The 19,802-nt window shown below is 45.7% G+C and overlaps 3 protein-coding genes across 3 annotated transcripts; 1 reads left to right on the top strand and 2 right to left on the bottom strand.

Moving 5' to 3' along the window:
• Positions 1 to 14,162, top strand: LOC128255103 (uncharacterized). Its single transcript, XM_052984611.1, is given in 14 exon segments — positions 1 to 751; positions 3,185 to 3,977; positions 4,044 to 5,329; positions 5,398 to 6,953; positions 7,249 to 7,561; positions 7,627 to 8,002; positions 8,572 to 9,074; positions 9,142 to 9,471; positions 9,590 to 9,655; positions 9,657 to 9,744; positions 9,747 to 9,796; positions 9,861 to 10,094; positions 12,252 to 12,686; positions 12,825 to 14,162. Coding segments are annotated over 13 exon segments (6,231 nt in total). The 5' UTR covers positions 1 to 751; positions 3,185 to 3,526; the 3' UTR covers positions 13,368 to 14,162.
• On the bottom strand, positions 14,131 to 17,668 carry LOC128255104 (H(+)/Cl(-) exchange transporter 7). The gene is made up of 9 exons (XM_052984612.1): positions 17,324 to 17,668; positions 17,098 to 17,202; positions 16,840 to 17,041; positions 15,516 to 16,487; positions 15,287 to 15,456; positions 14,845 to 15,231; positions 14,616 to 14,774; positions 14,477 to 14,560; positions 14,131 to 14,413 (listed from the first exon to the last, which is right to left on the bottom strand). Exons 1-9 carry the CDS (start codon positions 17,573 to 17,575, stop codon positions 14,291 to 14,293), a joined length of 2,454 nt encoding a protein of 817 aa, XP_052840572.1. The 5' UTR covers positions 17,576 to 17,668; the 3' UTR covers positions 14,131 to 14,290.
• A 73-nt stretch (positions 17,669 to 17,741) lies between these two features.
• On the bottom strand, positions 17,742 to 19,766 carry LOC128255105 (protein stand still). Its single transcript, XM_052984613.1, is given in 4 exon segments — positions 17,742 to 18,420; positions 18,823 to 18,906; positions 19,078 to 19,323; positions 19,388 to 19,766. Coding segments are annotated over 4 exon segments (975 nt in total). The 5' UTR covers positions 19,601 to 19,766; the 3' UTR covers positions 17,742 to 17,988.
• Positions 19,767 to 19,802: the final 36 nt, after the last annotated feature.

Raw genomic sequence — 19,802 nt, 5'->3', positions numbered from 1 at the left:
GCGCCATTTTGAGGCGATTTGCATGTGGTGAGCAATGGAGAGTACAAGTAACAGCTGCCGGTTGTTATGTACTAATAGGTGCACCATTTTATTTAGTGGCTATCACAATGATTTCAATGCGCGCGACGGAGGTTTTTGGTTGTTGCGCCGCTGAGTTGCCACCCTGTTTTAGCCGCGGCGGCAACAGAGGCAACAGAAAATGAATTCCAAAGCAACACTGCGCGCGCGCACTCTCCCTCTCTACACCGCTCTCTCTCTCTCTGAGAGCACAAGGTCTCTCCCCGCTCTCACTCTCTCTTTGACTCGGACTAACTGGCCGTCGTCGTTTCGCCGTTCAATTTTAATCGAAAATGTTTGCGGCGGCGTTAGGATGTACGAAAACGTTTTCTCGCCAAAACTGTGTGAAAAGCAGTAGAAATCTACCGAAAAGAAAATGTCTTAAATCGCCTTCTTTGATCTACTGAGAAGGGGAGCCAAGTGCAAAGTGATTGAAATAATCGTTAAACTCAAAACACAGAAATCCATTAAAGGTGCAAATTCAGATTTCGGTGTGCCAGTAGTGAGTGTGGAAATAGTAGTTGCTAGTGCAAAATAAAAAATACTGCGTAAAACGTGAAAGTTTCCAATAACACAAGCCAACGGCAGTTTTGTAGTAAATATACATACGCGCCCAGTATATACATACATACATACATTTCGAATATACACACAGCCGAATATCAACCGACGAAGCTAACTGCTTATTGCTGATGTAAGTGCTTAGGGCGGTAGGGGCGTGGAAAGTGCAGAGGAACATCCTTCAAGTGCACTTGGTGCGCGGATATTCAAACAACATTCGTGTTTGTGCCACTAAAAACTTGTGAAAAATACAACATTTTTAGGTTAGGTCAATTTCAATTGGTTTATATACACACGCACGTACACACACACATTCGCATTAAGAGCCACAGCGAATACATATAGAAGGCGCACAGACAAAAAGTCGTCGACGGCGACGTGGTTGTTGTTTGTGTTGCTGCTGCTCTGCTCACACACGGACGAGGGTGGAGAGGAGAGCCACACACAAACACAGGCGCGTTTTGAACCATTGCTTTTGGCTTGCTTATGAACTGACTGTATTTTTTCAACGTAGTGTCGTTTTATTTTCGTTCGTTGATTCGTTCTTTGCTCAGTTCGTGCGCTTATCTCGACTTTTGCTTTGATGCGCCATTCGCATGTACTGGCGAGAGCCATTGTGCTTCGGTGTGAGTGTGCATTTAAATGGCTCCCCAATGAGAGCATCATTTGTGGGGCTCCCTTTTGCTCACATCTTTCTTCTGCTCCTCTTATGTGTTCCCTACATCCGTCGTTTGTTGTTCTTGCTTTCGTTTTTAAATTTTACACAAAACGTTTGCTGAAATAATATATATGTATATATTGTACATATTTCTATACATACATATGTTTTATTTGCAAAATTTATTAATAGCGCAGCGCCAGTCTGCAAGTGTGTGTGAGTGTGCCAGAAGAGTGAGAAAGTAATTCACAAACTAAATATTAATTAGCGATGATTCGTATTGCAGTTGTTTAAGAAATCGAGTGCTTAAGATTTTTGCATATTTTTCCGCTGTCTGCCTTTTGTGCTGCGTATTCTGTGCTGTGTATACATATAACAAAACAGATAAGATAACATTATACGTGTGCACGTAATAGAGCGGGTTGAAAAAAAAATGGAGGGAAAATTTGCCCACATGTCTCCCCAAAGCACTCGCACACACACGCACAACGCCCCAATTTGGAGCCTCTCTCATCCAACACACACACACACACACACACTAAAAGCTGTTTGGTATGCACTAATGGCGGATCCAAAAATACAATAACAAAAAAAGTAGTAGAGAGAGCAAAAAGAGCGAACTTGTTTTACCTTCTTTTAAGGATAGTTGGTGGTGGCAGGGAAGGAGAGGAGCTAGCTTTTGTGCGGCTGTACTGTGCTCCAATATTTGTTTACAAATGCTAAAATGGGGCAGCTGTTGGTTGTGATGGGGTGTTTCAGTAGGTTGGAGCAGGATGATCTGATCCTCTAGGCGGTTTCCATTCACCTTGTATTTACTCTCTCTCTCTCTCTCTATCTGGCCTGCGCAGCTTTGCACTCTCTCACTCTCCCGATTGCCCGCCAAATGCTTACTGCGTGAGTGTGTGTGTGTTTGGCCCCAAACGGGTGAAATACCTTTTTGAAAAAAAAATCAGCCATATCATACTGCGCCTCAACAACAAATGCGGCGCTCTCTCTGACTCTCTTTGTGGCTGCACCACCACCACCGATACCGTAAATACCACCACCTTTGCATTGTTGCGTTTGCCGCTTCTTCTTCTTATTCTTCTTGTAAGTTGTAGATACAGAATATGTACCAGCAATACTCCCCCCGCCTCCCGCCCCCTTGGCGGTGTCGGGATGTATATATATATATATATAAATATATATATATATCTGAATTCTATGCAAGCCGATGTCGTGCATGGGGCATTTGGCACCTTCCACATACACATATATATATATATATTACAGACACTTAAGCAAACGAAGGTGTATACAGAAAGCTCGCTTAGGAAGTATTTACTGTACCGCTAAAAGCAATAACAAAGCGCGCGCCCAATTCCGGTTGCACGTACACACACTAAAGTATACTTCTTTTAACTTGCACTCTCCTCCGAGTTTAAACTTCTACTTTGATCTCCACCACTCTCTAGCTATTGTTATTGCTCAGAGCTCCACCATTCCCATGCTCTTTACCTTTCTTTCCTCCTCCGGATCCAGTATCCAATACAAAGACATCGTTTTTCACTCTATAGTTTTTGTGATACGGCTAAAGAAGAATTCCGCAGTGTGCTTTTTTATTCTACCTTTTCGTTGGAATGTGTAATCGTTTTGAAAAGATACCTAGATAAAGACCAAATTGATCAATCAGCTGTGCTATATTAGCAAACATGTTTTGGTTAAACGAGTAAGAGTAATGTTTTATTGTAATCAATTTTAGTCCCTTAATATTCAAAAGTCCACAGTTATTAAAAAGAATAGTAGCAAAGTTATATTGCAGGAAAAAAAGGTTAAATTTAGAATTCTTAAAATATACTTAGAAAAGACTTTTTATTAACTTGTTTTTCAACGCAGTTTAGATGACCGTTTCCTTCTCTTTATTTACAGTGATATCCAGAAAGAACTCCGGGAGTTACGTGGCAGACGTGAATTACCGGCCCAGATAACTAGCAGATAGCTCAATTTCTCTACCCTAGAACTCGAGCGCATTTGCCGCTTGCGGGGATACCAAATGTACAGACAACATATGTCGCATCCACGAGCAGTCCAGGACCAAGAGTTGCGACCCCGACCGTTCGTTGCATATTACATACGCTCATAGAGGGCGGCCAATCACCCAAAGCAGCCAGAGAGTCCTTGCACTTGGGCAGGGATACAGGGAGCCACAGAGTGCTTAGCAAGCAGCAGCACAGGATAAGAGGCACCGCCGAGGACAGAGCAACGAAGAAGATGATGAAACGCACCCGTGTCGACGAGGTGCAGTTCGGCACGCGACCCGGTCCACCGACATCCGGTGGCGTGGGCGTAGGAGTCGTGGGCGTGGCCGGAGGAGGGCCAGCGTCTGGCAGCGGTGGCACCACTACCGTAGGCGTCAATACGGCGGGCGTGACCATTGGAACCGTTGTGCCCGGAGCTGCCCACAATGCCACCATTAGTGGCATCGGTTCCATTCACCATCGCATCCTTACGCCGCAGCATGGAGGGGCCCAGACCATTGCCTATTTGCCGTCCACTACACCGACGGCCACGAATTTGAAGACCACGAGCTCGATTGTGGACAGCACTAGCGCTGTAGGGGCAGGAGCCCAGGTGGCCGTAGGAGTAGGCGCTGGAGCAGGCGGTGGGGGTGTAGTGGTCTCCACGGGCAGCACCGGCACCCAAACATTACAGTATACCACATGTAAGTGCTCAATTACAACCCATAATGCAATGCCTATTTCATGTATATCTTTAATTTCTTCTCTAGCTTATAGCGTGGCATCCATTCAGGCGGGTGGAACTCTCAAAGCCAGCTCAGCGGATGGCGGAAACACAGTACAGATTCATGTAACCGGAGGAGCAGGAGCGAGCAATCCCGCTAGCGCACAGACCGTTTCCAGCAGCTCACAAACTGGCACAATCCGCCAGCGCACAATCAGCGGCACCCAGACGGTGGCCACTGCCGTGGGTAATCTGGCCACGATGTCCCAGCAACAGCCTGTTCAGCAGCCACCTTTGGCTACAGCCCAAACACCTCCGTCGTCCGTGGTTGCCAACAGTATTCCAGTGGGTGGAACCACTCCACCGCAGGGACAATCGGGTAATGCCACGCCGCGCTTGAAAGTCGAGGATGCTTTGAGCTACCTGGACCAGGTGAAGTACCAGTATGCGGACCAGCCGCAGATCTACAACAACTTCCTCGACATCATGAAGGAGTTTAAGTCGCACTGCATCGACACACCCGGAGTTATTGAGCGAGTCTCCACGCTCTTCAAGGGACACACGGAGCTGATCTACGGCTTCAACATGTTTCTGCCACCTGGCTACAAGATCGAAATACATTCGGACGCTCTCGGCTGCTCGGTACCGGTGGTATCGATGCCCTCGCCCCCTGGAGCGCCATCGAGCACGGGAACGGTGCACATGCTCACCGGAAGCAGCCCAATGTCAGCTGCCGGACATATCGCCATCAAGACGACCAATGCGGCAACTTTGACAGCGGCTTCAGGAGCTGGAGCAGCGGCCGCAGCAGCAGCTGTGGCTCAGATTCAATCCGCTGGAGCTGTAAATCTTATGACTCACGGCGGAGCATCGCTTACCCAGACCACCATCCATGCGCTGCAGCAGCAGGCAACGCCACCTGCGTCGCAGTCCCCAGGTCATGTCCACGTAAGTGTGACCAACTCACCGGCGCCAACAGCCGTAGGCCCTGGTCAGCAGCCGCCGGGCATCTCCGTATCGGCGCACAACGTGCCGCAGAACTATTCAAGAGACCGAGAAAGGGCCACCATAACGCCCACAGGCCAAGTGGCTGGAGCAGCGGCCAGCGCAAATGCCACCGCCAGTATTGTGGTCGGAGGACCTCCAACGCCCAATTCCTTAAGCGAGTTAAGCCCACACGGAGGAGCGGGAGGTGGGCCAGGAGCGGTAGCGGCCCAGCACAATCTGCATCACATCCAGCAGGCGCACCAATCGATTCTCCTGGGCGAGACGGGCCAGCAGAATCAGCCGGTGGAGTTCAATCACGCCATAACCTATGTAAATAAGATCAAGGTAAGTGTGCTCAATATTTTAAAACTATGTTGCTTACTTATACTATTTTGTATGCTTCTATCGAACAGAACCGTTTCCAAAACCAACCGGCAAAGTACAAGAAATTCCTGGAAATTCTGCATGCCTATCAAAAGGAGCAGAAGGTGATGAAGGAGGGCAGTCTAAACCAGGGCAAAATGCTTACCGAACAGGAAGTGTACACGCAAGTTGCGAAGCTTTTTGGCCAGGATGAGGATTTGCTGAGAGAGTTTGGCCAATTTCTGCCCGACGCTACCAATCATCAGGCTGGGCAGTACATGGCAAAATCAGCGTCCGTGCACAACGATCATGGCAAGCAACGACCCACGGCCACTTTGAGCGGTGGAGCCCACATTACCATGTCATCCGCATCGCCAGCACCAGGTGGTTCCCCTCTGCATTTGGGTGGCGGCGGTACGACTCTCCCACAGATCGACAACAGTGCCCATGCTGCGGCCATCGGAAATCTGTCGGCGGTGAACACCAGTGTCAGCATTAAAACTTACAACAATAATCAGCAGCAACAGCAGAATCATGTGATTGGATCAGGCCTGAACGCGACGACGCGAAACGATGTTCTCTTCGAGAAGGACTATCACTCAGGTCTGCAGCAGCAAGCGCATCATCGAGGAGCTGGGGTGGGCGGCCATCACCATCTCGCCGGGACTCCAGCGGGCACCAATCTCGGTCGGCCTGGTGTAGGAGCCAGTGTAATGGTGGCGTACGACAAAGAGCATCGGAATAATCATCATGTGCAGAAGTACGTCGGCCACGTGCCCAATCCGAATCTCTCGCATGGTCACAATTCCAAAAAGTCACCAAGTTATGGTATCACATCGGTGATTGGTTCCATGCCGCACATGTCGGACAATTCCCTCGATCGCAGCTCGCCGGGGATCAGTTACGCCACGCCGCCGCTGCCCTCTGGTCACCATGGTCAGCATAACTCCGGTTCAGCTTCGAGAAGGCCGGGCGATGATAGTTTGGCCGGACACTATGCTAGTGGAGCACCGCCTGCTAAACGACCGAAACCATATTGTCGGGATGTAAGCTTCTCGGAGGCATCGAGCAAGTGCACCATCTCCGACGCCGCCTTCTTCGACAAGGTACGAAAGGCCCTACGAAGTCCAGAGGTCTACGACAACTTCCTCCGATGCCTGACTCTGTTCAACCAGGAAATCGTTTCCAAAACAGAGCTGCTCGGTCTGGTATCTCCGTTCCTTATGAAGTTCCCCGACCTTCTGCGATGGTTCACCGACTTTCTGGGCCCGCCTTCCGGTCAACCCGCCGGGGGAATGATTGATGGCATGCCCTTGCCTGCCACGCAGCGTCAGGGAGGCGGAAGCAGCAATAGTTCTCACGATCGAGGCAGCAGTCACCAAAGTGCCGCCGAGTACGTTCAGGATGTGGATCTGTCCTCGTGCAAGCGACTGGGTGCATCATATTGTGCGCTGCCCCAGTCCACAGTGCCCAAGAAGTGTAGCGGACGAACGGCTCTCTGTCGGGAGGTGCTCAACGACAAGTGGGTCTCCTTTCCGACGTGGGCCAGCGAAGATTCCACCTTTGTGACATCGCGGAAAACTCAGTTCGAGGAGACAATCTACAGGTGAGAAACATTCCTCTAAACTGTAAACTCAGTAATTCCACTCTGAAAAAAATTCTCGAGTAAAATTGGGACCTCCTCCATTGGTACTTTTGTTTCATTTCCTTTTCCTTTTGAGATTAATAATTGCGGTTAAATAGAAATCGAGTTTTTGATTTGATTTGATTTATTTAATCTTGTGTTTTAACCGCATCCTATACTTTATTCTCAATCTGCACCACTGTCGTTTGTTTTGGATATTCTGTTTCTTTGGCTTTCGTTTATTTCAATTAACCAATACGCACACTCTAAACAAAAGGAATATTCACAGAACGGAGGACGAGCGCTTCGAGCTGGACCTGGTAATCGAGGTGAATAGTGCCACGATTCGGGTGCTGGAGAACGTGCAGAAGAAGATGTCGCGCATGTCCACCGAGGAGTTGGCAAAGTTCCACCTGGACGATCATCTGGGTGGCACATCCCAAACGATACACCAGCGGGCCATCCATCGCATCTATGGCGACAAATCCGGCGAAATAATCCAGGGCATGAAGAAAAACCCCTCGGTGGCAGTGCCTATTGTATTGAAGCGACTGAAAGTCAAGGAGGAGGAGTGGCGAGAAGCGCAAAAGGTAAGTGAACTCCTCACGCATTATTTGCATTGATGTAAATGAAATGTACAATTTCTTTTGTGTAGACGTTCAACAAGCAATGGCGGGAACAGAACGAGAAGTATTACCTCAAGTCTCTGGATCACCAAGCCATCAACTTCAAGCCCAACGACATGAAGGCCCTGCGCTCCAAGAGTCTCTTCAACGAGATCGAGACGCTGTATGATGAGCGGCATGACCAGGAAGACGAAGCCATGGAGCCGTACGGGCCACATTTGATGCTGCCCTACAAGGACAAGACCATACTGGATGATGCCGCCAATCTGCTGATCCACCACGTCAAGCGGCAGACGGGCATTCAGAAGCAGGAGAAGCAGAAGATCAAGCAGATCATCCGACAATTTGTGCCTGACCTCTTCTTTGCGCCACGGCAGCCGCTGAGCGACGATGAGCGAGATGACGGTGAGTTCCCTCAGCCGAATTTTCCACCTTTAATCATCTAGTTCACCTTAACTAACCGCCAAGATATTCATTACTTGCTTAAGTAGCTATAACAACTAACTAATCAGGCCATGAGATGATTATGCCTTGGTTTGATCATCTCAATCATCCTTACTCACAACAATTAATTATTATTTTATTTTTTTGTGCTGGGAGTATAGCTTTGTAAATTTGAAACTTTAATCAGTCATGCAAAAGAAATGTCTTAATTGCATGTCTAATTTTCTTTCGAATTTATAAAGCGTATTTCCCTTAATATTTGCTCGATTGTATTATTTAACATAGTGAATGTTTTTCGTTTCTTTTTCTTTTTTCTTCTTTTTTTGCAATTACTTGATAACAAAACAAAAATAAACCAATGAAACCAAATTTTGTAACGTACAACAAACATCTGTAATTAAACAATACACATAAAAAAAAAAACTGGACTGCACTGCACTGCACCACCGACACCTCACTGACCCCATCGAATATTCGAAACCTATGTGTTGTGCACCCGTTTCTCTATATAGCCTTTCCATTTTTGGTAGATGACAATACGAAAATGGACGTGGACTCGCCACTGAGTCGCACGGAGTCGTCGGCCCGGAATGCCAAGAGTACGCCCAGCGAAGGTACCTCTCCGGCGCGCAGCAATGCAAGCAGCGGCAGCGGGACTCCGGCTGGAATCAAGAAAGAGACTGACGATTCAAAGGCGACGAGTGGATCGGCTGGAGCGGCGTCTGCGACAACGTCTTCATCAGCGACGCCGGCGGACGATGCAACTCCATCTACATCCTCAGCAGCGGCGGCAGCAGCAGCGGCATCATCATCTGCATCTGGATCCGGATCCGAGGCCAAGGCGAAGGAGGATCCCCTCTCCACCCACAGAGACGAAGGAGCCAGCAGCAGCAGCACCTCCGGAGTTGTCTCGAGTCCCAGGCAAGCACAGGACTCGACAGTAGCTGGCAGCGATGTGGAAATCAAGCTGGAGCATCCGGCGGATCTTGCCAATCCCAAGCTATTGCCACCTCACGCACACGGACAGCATGACGTGAGTTTAATATTGAGCTTTTAACTGAAATGATTAGTAAACCATTGTTTTTTACTCTTTTAATCAGGACGAATCCTATTCGCTTTTCTTCGCCAACAACAACTGGTATTTATTCCTGCGGCTACATGCGATCCTTTGCGACCGTCTGCACGTCATGTACGAGCGGGCACGCCTGCTGGCGATCGAGGAGGAACGCTGTCGCGTGAACCGAAGGGAGAGCACGGCCACTGCGCTTAGGCTAAAGCCCAAGCCGGAGATCCAAGTGGAGGACTACTATCCGACCTTCCTTGACATGCTGAAGAATGTCCTAGACGGCAATATGGACTCGAACACTTTCGAGGATACAATGCGGGAAATGTTTGGAATTTATGCCTACATCTCTTTCACGTTGGATAAGGTAAGCTGTTAATTAAAGCTAATTAGATTTGGGATTATTTAAACAAAGTATTGCCCAAATTTAAGGACTTGATTTCAAAGTATTGTAATACTAATCCCACACATTTATTTCATCTCAGGTGGTCTCAAATGCCGTTCGCCAGCTGCAATACTGTGTGACAGAGCGAGCCGCCCTTGATTGTGTAGGAGCTGTTTGCTTCGGAGCAAAGGCGCGGCTGCACCGGCGGACTCTGTCGGGATGCCCACAAGACCTTTGACCGGGAGATGACCTATCAGCGAAGGCGGAAAGCATTCTCAACGACGAGAACTGCTTTAAGGTGTACATTGTAAGTTGTTTGGATCGAATCACACACTCTGAGAGAAGCTAACATATAGATAATTAATTTGCAGTACAAAATCGATTGCCGAGTTACCATCGAGCTGCTCGACTCCGAACCCGAGGAAGTGGACAAGCCGGCTGCGCTGAAGGCCCAGAAGTTTAGCAAATATGTGGAACGATTGGCGAATCCGGCGCTCGGCAGCGGCGGAGGGAACAGTGCCGGCTCGAATTCGGCGCTGGGAGGCGGCGACAATATTGTAGAGGCGTCCGATATCAAAACGGAGGAGGAGGAAGATACTGCCGAGGTGAGTGTGCCGCGGCGCAGCGATAATGATGCTCCCGAGCCGGAGCAGCTTTGTGTGGTGTGTGCTTGAAGAGTGGTTAACCATGTTGTTTGTGTATTTCGTTGTTCATTTCGGTTGTTTACGTTTTTGGTTCCCTGTTCCTGTTCTTCTCCTGAGTTGTGTTTTCGGTCAGTACTTCCACTGTACATACAAACCTACCACTTGGTTTAGACGATGGACAAGACAGCCCACAGCCTACCGTACTGCATTCTGTATATATACATATATATATATCTCAGTTTTCGGTTTACTATCTGTTGTTACCTATCAACTTTCGCCGCTGCACTTTCTATTATTTATCTTCTCCCCTCTCCTCATTTAGCCAGTTGTAAATTTGTTTCTATTTTTGTATCTTTTCGTTTCGGTATCATTTATCAACATGCCGCCAACTTATTAATCGCCCACATTTCGTATGCATACAAACGAATACGCTGCTTGCATACGAGCAATGAAAAAAAAAAATACATTAAAAGAACAAGAAAATATTCACTAATTAATGCTTTTTTGCATTCTTTTCTCTCATTTTTTCCGATTTATTTTTTCGTACCAGGTCAATTCCAAGGCTTGAAATAACATAGTTTTGATAATTTCATTGAATAAGAAGAAGAAAAAGTCATATTGCAAAATGAAATAGTAATAAATGAATTGGTTTTTTGATTACCAAAACCAAAATAAGAGAAATTAAACACCAAACCTTTTCACCCACCACCACCACCACCACCACCGCCACAACCACTACCACACTCACCCAATCACACACACATTTAATGTAATGCATTGTTTGCCCAAAAACACGAAACGAAAACGAAAAACTGCAATAACAACCCAACCAACGAGGATACAAAAACCCAAAGAACACGCCTCAAATAAATGTAGAATTCCACCCACAAACAAACATGCATAAAGACAGACCATTATGTAAAATAGTAGATCATGATAACAATAACGTTAACGTAGTCACGCGCTTGTTGCATTCCCTTCTGATTTCGTTATGCCTTGAGTTGTCCAAGAGTTATCCATAGCGATAGACAGTCTAATATTTCGGGTGATCGACAACCCAACATCGGCGTTGTGATGTGATTATAATGATAATGAAATTGTTGGTAAAGGTGTGGTTGGGGTGTGGTGTGTGTGAGAGTGGTGCTGCTGATGATGATGATGATAATGATGGTCAGATTATTGTGCTTACCCGTAGGCCTAAATTACACCGTACACAAAATGTATATATTAATTATCGTGTTTTAACTGTACATAACGTAATGCTAATGGTAATCGGTCAATGTATGTATTATTATGTGTAAAACATTTAGTAGCTAATTTTGTAAAGGAAGCAGCCAAATGTCATTTTAAATTCGGTAAACATTTTTATATCTAGGCATAAGAACACACAACACACACTCCACACACTCAATAATTGTAAATTAATAAGCACACACAATCACAACTGTGGACATTACTGGAGAGTGAAATTGAGAAATATATCTGGAGCAGCCCATTAAAAAGCCATATTCGAAGTTCGAAGTTACTCAAACAGAGGGATGGGATGGGCAAGATGATGGGGTCGGGTGTTTTTGTGGTTCTATCTGGGGTTAGGCGTTGCAAACGAACTCAGTAATTGCCACACAGACCTAAGACTTAAGTTTAAGCAAGGTAATTTGCCAACGCATTGTAGAACTCCCTCCTCGTTTCACTTAGTTTAAGTCTAAGATTTGTTTGTTATTGTTGTTGATTGATGGTACTGGTACTCGTAAATGTGATTGATTTTGTTTCGTTTCCCACCCCCGTATTTGGTCGATTTTTGTTTTACCCCCTGTTCCACAGTGCGTGTGAGTCTTTGTCTTTGTGTTTTTTGGCCTGGTACCTTCATCATCCTGGGTTCTCTCAGTATTTATCTTTCTAAATTCCCCAACTATAACTATCTAATTGTTCTGTAATGCTACAATATACACAACCCACCACAACATCTCAGCATTCAGCTTTAAGTAATCTCGTAAATTCTGTGAGCATGTTGAATTGCCGCCGTGTTTCAATTGCTCTTGGCGGCTGCATTGCATTGCCGCCGGCAATTGTCGCAATTATGCACAATAAACACTGACTTTTCAATTGTTCTCATTGCAGTTGGGCCACAGAGGAGGTGGAATCGGTGGAGGCGGAGGAGGAGCTCGCAAGGCGCGTTTTCTGCTGCGCAACAAGCGCCGGTCGCAGCTGCACGAGGAGCAAGTGCGGCAGTTGTTCGAACAGAAACGAAATCGCAGCGAGCAGCAGGCGACTGCGGCAGCAGGTGAATCCATTTCTGTCGACAATATCATCTCAACCAGCAGCAGTTCGGGTCCGGGCTCGGGCGGCACCAACAATAATAACAACAATAACAACAACAGCTGGGGCAGCAAACGTCTGCCGGAGAGACTGGGTACCGCACAGGTGGGCCTGGCCGAGCAGTACGCGTTCAATGATCGCGACGAAGTCAACACGAATGCCAGCAATGGGCGATGCTTTGTGACCAGCAAGAATCTCAAGCTACTCAAGTACGATGCAGTGCGTCGTGCCAAGAAGGTGAGTGTTTGCGAAGAGTTTCAAACTGAGTTCATTGATTTAATCGATTTGAATCAATTAAATTAAAATGAATGAGTAGATACTTCTTCAATTAATTATATTAAACTTTACTAACTGATTTTCCCCTTTCCCATTCAGAGTCATTCGCGCGTCACTCAGGCGAAATACGCTCACTTCCAGACCTACGTTAACAAATGGCTGCAGCAGCACGTCAGCGATCAACTGCAGCAGAACTGCATCGACTGGCTGCTGGGCAAGACAGCGGAGCAGATCAACGCCAGCGGCTGGGGATCCGCCAGCAAGACCAAGACGGTGCAACAGAAGGACACGTCGAGGACGCCTTACCGCATCTACAACCGGTACAAGGTGGTGCAGAGCGCAGTCAGCGGCTTGATTGGTGGCGCTGCTCCAACTCCAGACGGAACAGTTCCAGCGCTCAACTCTGCCCCGCCGTCAGGCTCAGCAGCATCGGCGGTGAGCAGTGTGCTGGCCTTGTCGGCGGTTTCCTCGACATCATCCCACTCCATGTGCAACAGCAGCATTTTGTCCGCGGACTCGACCACCAATAATGCCAATGCGCCAACACAGCAGCAACAGCAACATTGCAATAGTGCGGCAGCTGCCGCGGCGGCCACCACAAATGCGGAGGCACTGCAGCAGGTGCGACCCATGGAGAGCTAACCGGCAAGGACGGCACCAAGAGCAACAGCAGCATTAGCAACAGTCGTCGCTGCTTGGCCAGATTCATTCACATGACGGTGAGGTGAAGAGGAGAAAAAGTAAAAGGATTTGCCTGTATTCGATAGAAAGTTGAAAGTACGTTTTTAAATGTGATACCAGTTCCTGGACGCGGTCATCGAGATTGCAGCTAAACCGAACCCATCATCATTGACTGGTATGCAAGTCCGGCATGGCATTGGGCATTGGATATTTGATCGAAGGAAAGCTCTTTTTCATTTTGTACAAAAAGTCATTTAATCTTAGGCGCTTTGCTCCTAACTAAGAATTTTATAGGCTTACTTTGCATTACCTTAAGAACTAGTTTTACTCTGGCAGCGTCTTGTTTTATTGAAGCGCTTTTAGCATTAGGGTCTAAAGTCGGTATAAAACCAACACACACTCACACACACACACACACACACCTTAAACACAAGACCACACACATAATAAGTCACGTATATTTTTAAAGTTTTGTGCACTGCAACAAAATAGAAGAGACAGTTGTGCTAGTAATTAGGATCCAGAACACGTCTGTTTAGCGTTTTAAGATTTTATAAAATCAAGCCCTTTTACTTTTACATATATGTAACGTATTTTTTATACAAATCAAACAAAACACCCACACACACACACACACACAAACCTTGTACAATTCCTTGTGAATACTATTGATTATATTTTACGCGTTTAAGGTCATTAAATTAAGTTGTAAAAACGTAATGAGCAGATTAAAACAAAAGTTTATTAAAAGTGAAACGGATTTTCGTGATTCAATGATAAGTGGTGGCGATTACAAAGGAATATAAAATATTTATTTTCTTTAAAATTACAGCCACCATTTGGCATTCGATAGACATAGACATTCTGCATTGAATGCAAATAAGTTACTTGTAAATAAAATCTCTCCTCGTTATAATGCCAGCAATGCGATTCTCGCTGTTAATCACCAACAAGTGACGCAGACCCAAGGCTCGGAAAATCTGAAAAATTCTGGGAACCGAATCGTGCTGAGAAAAATGGAGGAGAATTAGTATTTGAATCGAGCTTTTGGGTTGCGGAAAGTGACTCACCGGATTGACTCGTACAGGCGATGGATTCATAAACATGGACAAGTCCACGGTGTAGTTTATTTTTTCATCTAGCTTGCGAACGCTCTGAAAGGAGAGACTTAAAACCCACGACTAAACAAATCATAAGCCAGCTAGTTACCTTTATTGATGGATATCGCGGATAGAGATCTCTAAAAGTTTGAATAGAAGTGTCTGGCAGCCAGAAGCGTTTGTTCTCCACATATAACGATTTTAGCAAGATGACAATCAGCTGCGAACGCAAGATGATGCCGCAAACTCGACCCTCTGAACGACGATCCTGCAAGATTTCAATGAATAAATGAGTAACAATTTAAAAACTTAAATTATACACATTTCAGTTATCTCACCCCCTGCACATCATCCACCACAGGGAATCCATTGTGCTCACACTTGTTTAGCATCGAGTATATGTAATGTGCGCTATCGCGAAGCTTGATGCAGACCACAGGACTGCTGAGTATTTTTTGAGCTGTCAAGCCCTTGTATTGCGGCAACGGCTCCCAAGTCAGCAAGGGCACATGATTCTCCTGGATTTGGGTATCGTAGATGCCCTCGTTGAAGTAATCGCCCACCCACTTGGCGCTGATTAGTGCAATGATGAGAGGGAAGAAGAAGGAGCTCTCCACACCAGTTGTTTCCATCAAGATAACCGACAAGCTGATGGTCATGCGGAGTACTCCGCCTAAATTGGCGGCTGCTCCAATTAGAGCGTATTTACCCGGATGCAGAAACTCCTAGAATCGGAAAAAAGTGCTTTAACTTTAGAGTATGATTTCTCATATTACCTACCGCCTGCGGAAACAGGTAAAACGTAACCATGGCCAGGAGACGCCCCCAAGCGGCGCCAACCAAGGCAGTTGGGATAAACACTCCCAGTGAGACATTCAGTCCAAAGGTGGCACAAGACAACACATAGTAGACGACTGTGAACAGGGCTAGCGTAAGGATCTTATGCGAGCCTGGAAGAAAAACAAAAAGAAACTTGAGAAATAAGTTAACACTTTTAGCAAACTCCCACCTGGAGGATCGTGGAACAAGGATCGGACTGTGGCCTCCGGCGTTTGAAACCACAGGGCAGCCACGGCATTGTATTCGTTGTCCTCGCAGAAAAGCTGGACGGGATGGTTGGTTGGGTCGTTGCCCAGCGGACGACAGTCGTTGATGAAGTAGATCATCAGGCAAGCCAGAGATACACCCATTATGGCCACCACCACCGCTTCGATTACTTTGCCAATCTTCCAGGGAATGAAGCGCTTGCGAAACTTATTGATTCTGGTGTTAAGCGAGTTCCAGGCGGCTCCAAGTAAGCCTCCAGTTACACCCAGGAGCATGAAGATGGGCAGCTCGAAGTAGTCGAATTTCAGCGGCTGATCAAACTTGCCCAAATTGAAGAGGCCCGTGAACGTGAAATCGTTAAGGCCATGATAGGCCGACAGTACAATGTTTAGGGTAAACACGCTGATGATGGAGGCCACCAGTGTGCGCCAAATGAGATTCTGGTTCCAGAAGCTGGCCGCTTCTTCCAACGAGAACAGCATGCCACCAATCGGGGCTCCAAAAGCGGCTGACACTCCGGCTGCTCCTCCGCCCAGGACGAAATCCCGTTTCTCGTGATCATCTCGGAAGGCCTTGAACACCCTGAAGTCCTTCACGAACGTGGTGCTCTTGCCCTGCGAGATTCCGGCAGCCACCACGGCTCCGGCGTGGATCATTGGACCCTCCTTTCCACCAGCCAAACCACCTACCACTGATGTTATCACGCCGATGGCCTTCACAGCAAGCGTTTTAATCCGTACAATGCGCGGTATTTTGACGCCATTCAGGTAGCTTTTCACTTGGGGAATTCCACTGCCGGCGGTTATGGGCTCAATGTAGGTAACCATGGCTGCTCCAAAGGCCACCGGCAAAATGCTGAAGAGAAGCCAGTACAGGTATGGAATGACAAGATCGCCATCGCTTGCATCGCTGAGGGGAACGTTTTCTTGCACAGCTGAAAATATATACTATAAGTATCAATGTACATAAATAATAAACAAAAATACAGAAAAACATGAGTGATTAAAAATCGAATTTTAAGTAGAGAAATAAACCATTAACGTCATTAGTGGACACAGCTGTTTTTTTTTTTGGTGCTTATCTAAATATGTATATCCGTTTACATATTTAAAGTTGCAATTTTTGTATAAACTGTGTGACAATCCTAAGACAAGATAGTTTAACTTTCTTATAGACACTTATAACCACATTTCTTAAACCTTGCTAATATATATATATATTGGAACCAGACTCAATCCGATTTGAACAAATTTCTCGAAATATGAATAAAAGTTAATTTTACGTACATTTGATAAGGAACTCGTACTTCAGTTCCGACAGCTCTTCGATTATGATATCTATGCTGCAGGCTATGAGTGCCGTTATAATGCCAATCTGTATAAAGATGATCCATCTTATAACATCCTTGCGCAGGGAGAAAGGTTCCGCCAGCCGCTTCCGCTGTTCATCTTGAAACAGTGTGTTTTCGCAAACTTCATAGTCCAAGCTCTGCAAGCGCAAGTTATTGATAAGGAACATGTATCATACATCCCACATATACAGACCTCGTAATTGGGCGTGGAAGCCGCTGCCGTCCTGGATCTCAGATGGAAAATGGGTTCCGAATTGTTAATATCCCTATTAGTACTGCTCGCATTTCCATTTGTTTGCTAAAAAAAAAAACAAAGTGCATCGAGTAATAAACTTAATATGAGTGACCAAAGATAAGCGAAGAGCAACTTGTTAATTCAAATGATGATTCACCATTGTTGGTTTCAGTTATATGCTTACTATTTCACGCGCAATTGATGGGGTATTGTTTTCCAGTAGCAAAGGTTGATCATTATCTATTAAGTGGTAATTCCCCGAATTACTTTGTGCTGCTCCACCTGAAGAACTAGTTGCGGGCTTTTCGCTTAGGCCAACCAATCCGGCATCTTCCATTGGCTTTGAGCTATGACCTGTCCCTTTACTGGGAAGAATCGGATCATCCTCATCGCTGGTGTCATCACCTACATCAATTAAAGTCTTCTTATCGTCCATTATTTAAAACAATAATGATGCTAAACAACAAAAAAGTAAAAGAATACGAAACAAAGCCGATTGAGTGTAACCATCTGCGGACAGCTGCAAAATCCCATAACTGGATTGAAAGTATTTTATCGAGGCCTTTTTTAAGTGAACAAATTTTTGAAATCACAAAAATTAATACGGTTCAATATACTTTATTGTTATACAAGTGAAAAATAAAATAAATGTGATTTTCGTAAAGGCCCTTGTATAAAGTCGTCTCAAAATAATAAATTTGAGGGAGATTTTTGATGTTTACAAATACTGAGTGGGATCAAATTGGTGATTCAGATTTAGATTTTCAAAATTTACAATTAAATAAATCCTTCAGGCACTCTATTTTGGTATAAGTGGAATACAAAGTGTTTTGTTTTACAATTACTCCCTTATTGAATGGGTTCAAATTGAAAATTCGGATTCAGAAACTTGAACTTGGCCGCCTCCAACAGCAAACGGTTATGTTCAATCTGATTGCGGCAGTGTAATTCCTGATTAATTTGGGCCATTGTGCGCTCCAGGCGCTGCAATACATCCCGCTGAGGATGCTCCAAGAAGTGGGTAAACGATACCGATTGTGAGACGGCTTGGGAGCGCGAGTAGTCCATGGACCCATCCTCCAGCGAGGAGGACAGCGAGCAACTGGATTTACTTTCGCCCTGCAGCGATGGAGTCCGGCTCAGATCGATGGCTGCTGGTTGATCAATCAGGAATAAAGAGCCACTGGCTTGCTCCGGCTTGACGGGACGACCCAATAGAGAGACACTAGCAGCTGTAGATGCCGAATTGCTGGGCAGAGTCTCCACAGAGATGTTTGGGACCTGAAAAAAAAAGGAATTTTACTTTAGTAAATAAACTTAAAAAAAACAAAATATTAATGAAGGGTTATGACTAAGCAAAACAATTAATTATGTTAAAAAGGTTTTACTTTAATTGGAATTAATTAAATTAATAAACATAGATTCTAAAACAAATACAATACTTGGCCATAATTTAATTTGGTTATTTTTTATGTAGCCTAGGAATAAATGTTTAGAAATCATTTTTGGTTCATAAAAGATAAAAAAATCAATTCAATAGGAGCCATTGGTAGGATATAGTGGCATATAGTGAAATTTCTGAGAAATAAATCTATTTTGGTTCAGATAATTTCAACACTGGTAAAATCAATTCAACAGAAAGTTCAAACTATTGAAGTTCTACTGCATATTTTTCAAATTTACTCACATCCTGAATAAAACACCGTGGCTGTTGGCTATATTTGGCGGATTGGCTTGGATGCTGTTATCTGAAGTTGAATCTCCGGACTGGAAAGAGATAAAGGGATCAGCACACTAACACAAGCTCCATTTTTCATTGAGCTATTTCGCCGTGCGAACAGATACTGTATATAAAATACACGAGCAAGTGTGGGGCCGCTCTAACGGTGATTGGCAAAGTGAGATGTTATCTCGCTTCTGCACTTGTGATATGCATACCTTGCGAGTGGCTCCCTCCTGCTCTTGCTTGTGCCGCTGGAACACCGTTTTGATTTTCAGCTCGTGGCTTTTAATTCCCGTAGGATTTTGAGTCTCCGGCAAAATCGCAACCGTACTGGAGGCTGGAACGGGGGTCTTCTTGCGGGGCTTACCAAAACGCCGATTCTTCATGATGCGATCACGGCGTTCCTCGAGTGCCGCTACCTTCATTTCGTGCAGTTTTCCCAACAACGAACTGTGACGCCGCTTCTCCCGGGAATATCAAAAATATCAGAAGCTTTCTTTTTCTATAAGATCCCGGAACACCTACCTTTATGTGCATGTGAAAATTTCCCGTCGAGCGCACGCTGCCTCGATAAATCCGATCCGGCGGACAGTAGCAGCACTTGACCGTAACATTATCGCCCACCTGGTTCTCGATGCGGTATAGCTCTCCGTTTAATATATACGGCACATGCTGGCGCCTCTCCGGATCCACCTTTAACTCCATTTTTTCGTCCGATTCGTCCAGGTCGACAGACATTTTTCAGCTTCAAAAGTGGGAATGAACCTTCTAGCTTTCGAGAACGAAGGCAAAAGGAGGAATGTGTCAAAGGCAGAGGAAGAGATACAGATTGTGTTCTCGCAGGAAAGGAAAGAAAGAGAGAACCAGGAAAATGCAACGGTAAATGGCCAAACGAAGATAGACACAACGACGACAGTGGGGCATCTGTGCACGTTCGAAA

The sequence above is a fragment of the Drosophila gunungcola genome (genome assembly GCF_025200985.1).
Source record: "Drosophila gunungcola strain Sukarami chromosome 2R unlocalized genomic scaffold, Dgunungcola_SK_2 000006F, whole genome shotgun sequence".
Classification (NCBI taxonomy): domain Eukaryota; kingdom Metazoa; phylum Arthropoda; class Insecta; order Diptera; family Drosophilidae; genus Drosophila; species Drosophila gunungcola.
This window is presented reverse-complemented; position numbering and strand designations above follow the sequence as displayed.

Bases quoted from the DNA above. Each gene is read 5' to 3' on its own strand.
- LOC128255104 (XM_052984612.1), bottom strand. From the start codon at position 17,575: ATGGACGATAAGAAGACTTTAATTGATGTAGGTGATGACACCAGCGAT. The intron at 17,203-17,323 runs GTAAGCATATAA...TTTTTTTTTTAG, and splicing joins CATCAATTGCGCGTGAAATA to CAAACAAATGGAAATGCGAG. The intron at 17,042-17,097 runs GTCTGTATATGT...TTGCGCTTGCAG, and splicing joins CTTCCACGCCCAATTACGAG to AGCTTGGACTATGAAGTTTG.